General features: G+C 37.8%; 1 protein-coding gene across 2 annotated transcripts in view; it reads right to left on the reverse strand.

The window, feature by feature from the left end:
• Nucleotides 1-6,000, reverse strand: part of VWF (von Willebrand factor) — a 159,801-nt gene that overhangs the window by 14,363 nt on the left and 139,438 nt on the right. For both annotated transcript variants that reach the window (XM_021393568.1, XM_021393577.1), the window contains exons 44-46: nucleotides 5,079-5,189; nucleotides 2,919-3,102; nucleotides 1,975-2,015 (exon numbers count right to left, since the gene is read on the reverse strand). In XM_021393568.1, coding sequence (XP_021249243.1) covers nucleotides 1,975-2,015; nucleotides 2,919-3,102; nucleotides 5,079-5,189 — 336 coding nt within the window. The remainder of the gene's footprint in view (nucleotides 1-1,974; nucleotides 2,016-2,918; nucleotides 3,103-5,078; nucleotides 5,190-6,000) is intronic.

Raw genomic sequence — 6,000 nt, forward strand, 5'->3', positions numbered from 1 at the left:
GTCATTGAAGCAAGGAATAGAGTAAGACAAAGCTGTGGTAACTCCAGCTGCTCAAAAAAATTCAGATATATAGCTAATTAGCTTAAAATAAGTAACTGAATGAAAAAAAATGAAAATACTCATTAAAACAAGTTCTAATTTAAGATTCACGAAATACTTTTATCTTTTTTTCCATCAAAATGTAAATTTTGTCTAGATAGTTTTAAAAATTCATATCTCCACTCAAATTTCACACTCTTCTCTCCACTCTGAAAAAACATTTTAGCAATTGTGTTCTTGAATGCTTGCTGCCTGACACAGTGCAGAAGAAAAAGCACAGAAGTAATACAGCAGCTGGGGCCTACCTACATCCCCAGAATCTTTCACAGACTGTGTTTGATGAAGTGGCTAATTGTCAGCAAGACAAATAATACATTTTAAAAGCAGAACTAAAAAAAAAGGTTTTTATAGAGGTCCACATAGCAAACAAAAATGAATTAAAATGCAGTTGTCACATCATGAATTCTGATAATCTGGGAAATTTTATTAAGATAGGATTTCTTTTCAGTACTTGAGAAATTTAAATATTTTACTTTTTATCTTCAAAATACTGATACCCCTGGTTTTGTGTTCAAAATAAGAGCTTTTTCAAAAATTTCTTATGCTTTACTTAAAACATTTTTAAATACTTGAAAATAGAATAAGGACTCTCTGAAAATTCAGGTAAACATTTTGTTGGAAGAGAAAAAATTAGTTGTTCATCAAATAACAGCATGCAACTGGAAAGATACCTTCTTTTTGCAACACAGAATTTTATATATAAATATATATATACACAATGTATGACAGCAGGTGACAGGAGTTGGCAATTATACTGAATAATACTTTCTACAAGTACGTTTTTTATAAAAGCCTATTACTACTTCTCACAACATACTGTAGAGGAGGCAAATAGAGGAATCAAAGAGAAAGCAGTTTATTTCAGATTTAGCCTCTTTAAAACCCTTCTTCCTTCTAACAAAGTGAAGAACTTATACCTATTGAATATGAAAAAAATCTAAAATGGAAGTGATGGAGAGAGGTGCTCTCTGCTCAAGAGAGCAAAGAGATTTACTCCTCAAGAGTCCAAAGAGATTTGGGTAGGCTTACTTTATCAACAAATGAAAAAAAAATGCCTTTAAATGAAGGAATGCATAATTGAAAGTTAGATTAAATGAATAAAGGGGACCTGTTTGCCCTGGGGATGTTGAGAGCCATTAGACACCAGAGGTGCTGCCAGAACATGGATTTAGGGAAATTATGGCCTATTAACGGAGTTCTCCAAAGATAAATTCAGCATAAATGAGATCAGATGCTTAACTACAATCCTTCCCACTGTCATGGACTGGGTAAAACACATCTTTATCTATCCACTAAGTATGCATTTGAGACAAAAACTTCCTCTGAGCAGACATTTTGAAATGGCACAGAAGGCAAGCAGGAGGAGCTCAGCTTTCCAATTCCTGCTACTTGCCAAGGAGGGAGAGTCCTCCTTCCACACAGGTGGAACAAGAGTCTCCATCCTTTCTTAATCTGTCTCATTCTCTAGGTAGAATACAGGAAGCTTTCCCTTCCCTGAGGTGGATAAGAATCATCTTGGAGATCATCCCTCACAGGCAGTTTCCTGTGTGTTTGGTAGCCTGCAAGTCATTACACAACTCAAATTACCACAGTTTCTAAGCACTTCTCCTTTCAAGATAAGAAAACATGACTTTCCCTATTTTGCGGAGATGCTCCCTGTCATAACAGAAAGCTTGTGGCAGGGTCATGACCCGGACGTGCACATGCTGAGCTCCTACGACTGCTTTTAGTACAGCGTCTCACTGGTAGGGATTCTGGTTGAGAAAAGCTGCCCTGTATACTTACATGTATTTGAACAAATCTGTTTTCTTCAAAAGCTCATTCAAGTATCTAAATGTCTTATCATTACAGCAAATAAAAGGAAGCTTGCCTTACCCCAATAACAGTGCCATTCAAAGGACAACCATTCACAGGTACTGAAAGAGATTATAATATTCCATTCAGTGTGCTGTTACTTGGACTTAATAAAACCACAAGTATACATTTTTTACTCATTAATGTTCCAACTGAGGACATTAAAATCCAGATTCAGTGAAAATAAGTACAATTTTACCCTCTTACCTTATAATTTGAAAAGTAACAATTTGTAGTTATACCGATCTCCACATCCAAATATCTCTTGCCTCCAAAAATCCCTCTCTGAATCGTTGTTTTTTCTTTCCCTACCCTTTTCTTAAATGTATTTATTATGTAGATTTTCCCCTCCATTCCAATCCTCACATTCTCAGAAAACACACTTAAAAGTTTTCAGCAAGTTACAGCACTTATTTCTCTTCCTCCTCCCACTGAAGTTCCTCCCCATGTGGTTGTCCCAAACACCTGTCAATTAAATATGTCTGAGAGTCTTCCCAGACTGTGTCCAAACAGCCAAATCTTTTGATTTTTATTTTTGGTCTAAGTATATGCTAGTAAATGGCCACAGCCACAACACTCATAATGGCTTAATGTCTACATGGAAACTCCCTGTTCACAGGGAGCATCATTGCACCTTTCTAAGTCAAAAGCATGTTAAGTCCTTGTAATAACTGCTTACCAATGCAAGCTAGTGCTGTAATTTGCTGTTGAGACATAGCCTGGCATGTCTCTCTAAGTAGTGACAATAGTAATTAGTTCAAAAGGAGACTGCGAACATTGCTTAGAAAGAGAAAGTAATAGCAGCAGGAGCTACTATAGTCAATGCTTAAATGATGCAGGATATTTTCAAAGTGATACTACACCTGCATAGGATACACTTCTGAAATTGCCACTGTAAAATAGGAGATTGGCACATGAGATGGTTAACTCTTCACTGACTCCATTTGTCATACAAACAGCCTTACCACATCTGCATGAAGGACAGCAGTCTATTACTTGGTCACAGCGTAATTCAGTTCCATCTGGACAGTCAGGTATATCCATCTGAGAGCAGGATAGATTCTTTTTCTGCACAAAAACTTCATCATTCACTCGAACACACTCATTGATTATGCACCTATTAAAGGGGGATCGCCACTCCGTGCCAACCTGACAGGAAATTGTAAAAGGATTAAATACGGACAGCAGTTTTTGTGCCACTGAACAAAGCAAAGGGCACCCCAGTCAGTGTGCTAGTTTGCAGAATATACACCTATTGCTTAGGGAACAGCCCATCACTCAGTAGCTCTTCACAAGCCCATACTATGTCAATCTGTTTACAAAACAGTCTTCTGGCTGGTTTGTAGGGTACAGGATTTGCAGGAGTATCCCTCAGAAGGAAATGAAAGGGGCAGGTAAAATAATGTGCAAAGAAAAAAAATGCATGCTTAGATAGATTAAAGTTTACATTTTTTCCTGGTAGCTGGTTGTGTTGCACCACTCAGCAGCCAAGCTGGCCATCTTTCCACTGCAACCTACTGCAAATCAGCTTCTCTAAGCCCAAAAGGGGCTTTGACAATAAGCTCTTGAGGAGAAAAAACTTGCAAATATAGGAGAGACCCCATTCTGTTCATGTCCCCTGCTGGTTATTATCATCCATGGGTCAGACAAGGTAGGTCATGGGAAGAGATAGCAACACAGGCCAGAAAGAAAATACTGCCCTAGTTCAGTGCCAAGCAGAGTTGATTACTGCTTTGAGGCAGGATGCTTCCACTTTTCATGCACTTTGAAGGCACTTCAAGAATAGTGATTTGAGAGGTTGGAACTAGGTGACCTTTAAGGTCACTTCCAAGCCAAGCCATTCTATGAGAATCAGACCCCTCCCAAGGAGTCAAACATCATGGCTCAGAAAGTTCCTGAATGTCCTTCTTCTTTTTGTTAGTTAGCTCATTCTTTACTGATGACAGAGGAGATGAAAGAATACACAGCAAGAACAAGACAACAAAGTATAGGGATCTATAATTGCATTAGGACAACAGGACCCAGTGAGACACAGCAGGATATCAAAATAGGCCTTCTGAAGGCTTGATTTATGAAGGAGAGAATAATGCTGATCCAGATTAAGAAATGTCTTTGGTGACATCAGGGAAGAAGCGGACTGCAAAATGATATATTTACTTTTTTAAAAGGACAGCAGCAAACTGCCTTTGTAAAAGGAGTAATTTAAAAGTTAATACCAAGTATATGAAAGTGATGTGTAACTATAAGCACAGACACGCTGTAATGAATAACAGGTTAAAACAAGGGGAGAAGGCCTATTATTTTAAACCCATTTAACTTACTGTTCCTGCCAAATCCAAATTTCTGCATAAGATTAAGTAATTTAATGCTACTAGGGATGCCAAAGGTTTGCCAAGGCCAGTTAGTTGGATTAGGGACAGAATAAACTGAATAAACTGAAGGAATTTAAAACATAAATAACGAGAGAAACCAATATTGGCCTAGTTACCAGTGTGATAGAGTGTCTGCAGTGTATTCGGAATGGCTTGTTGCATATACTTCCCATTATTGGTCTTTTTGGAAAGGACACAAAGAAATACTACAGGAATAGACACTGCTGAAAATAAACTGTTATTTTGAGCAAAGAAGAAGTGTGCCTAGACAACTGCAGCCTGAGCTGACATGCAGTCTTCATCTTCAGTAAACAGATGCAATTCATATTTCTATCCACATTCAGTTCCTGATATTTCAACTCATATCAAATAGGATATACTATTTGAACAGAACCATAGAATTAAAGCAATTAAATATCCAATCTACATACCATCTGCCATTATTAGGATAATTTAAACAGATTTTTTACAGCAAGAGAAATATATTTTTTCATTAGCATTCTTTTGAGCTATCATTTGTGAAATTATTAATTTTCTTAAAAAAAAAAAAAGATTTATTCCTTAGAGCCTGAAATGGGATGGGGGGAAGGTTTGCTTGTTAGCGAAATGAAGTAAGTAATAGGCCCAGTACCCACTGGCTTTCAGCACTGGTTACCTTACTAGAAAACTAACATTGCCTCCTTCTGTGGAACACAAAATAATGCCAGGGAACTTGTTTTAAAAGAGGAAAAGTCCTCCCCAGCACTACCTCACCTCATGTAAACGAGGATCTGCATCACCTCGAGACCAGAATGGTTGCTCCTCACAGGCAGTTTTCTGACAGCGACCACAGCACTCCCCATCTTGGACAATATACTTATATCCCTGTGGGAGAAAAGGACTGACTGATCAAAGAAGAGAAGACAAATGAGAAGAAAAAATAAAACACAGAGCTGAAGGCTTAATGTTAGCAACTTTTTAACTTAGAACCTTAAATTCTGGACATTAATCAGCACTCACATTTCTCCAGCCCTGAGACTTCGAGGTTAGGAATCAGTCTGAGTGCATTCAGACGCCTTTGCCTGTGCTGACGCAGAAGGAAGGGGTTGGTCAGACATGAAGTCTGGGGACCAATTCTGAGTGAGCATTGCACCATTTCATCTCTTGGACAACTAGCCAAGGAGTCAAAGACAGGAGTATGCCAGTGAAATTAAGCAAGGAGCATTATTCTAATTAGAAAAAAATATATTCCATATTTAACAACTAGACAGCCTCTATGGGGCAAAATATAATAACTCTGATTTCCATACAGATGTGAAGGGAAAATGTTCTGCGAGTGAACAGTTCATGGGAAAAACGTCAAAGAAAATAAGAATCATTCCAAATGTGGACAAAACCTTTGAACTGAAATTACTTAAGTAATCCCAAGCACTACCCTCCTTCTGGTAAAGGGCCATTCAATGTAATATCAGAGTTTGAAGTACATTTGTGGGTAATGTTGTGCTGTTGAGCATTTTGTTTTATATGACATTTTATCTGCTAAATAACTGTGAGAACTATTTGAAGCATGGGGTACAACTTTTTGTTCATGTGGCAAACTCAGAGAGATAAAAATCTACAAGTTGCCCAAGATAAACTCAGCATCTTGTCCCAGCTGCAAGATTCAAATTTCACAAAAGCTGTGTGATCATCAGAG

Source organism: Numida meleagris, chromosome 1 (assembly GCF_002078875.1).
Source record: "Numida meleagris isolate 19003 breed g44 Domestic line chromosome 1, NumMel1.0, whole genome shotgun sequence".
NCBI lineage: Eukaryota > Metazoa > Chordata > Aves > Galliformes > Numididae > Numida > Numida meleagris.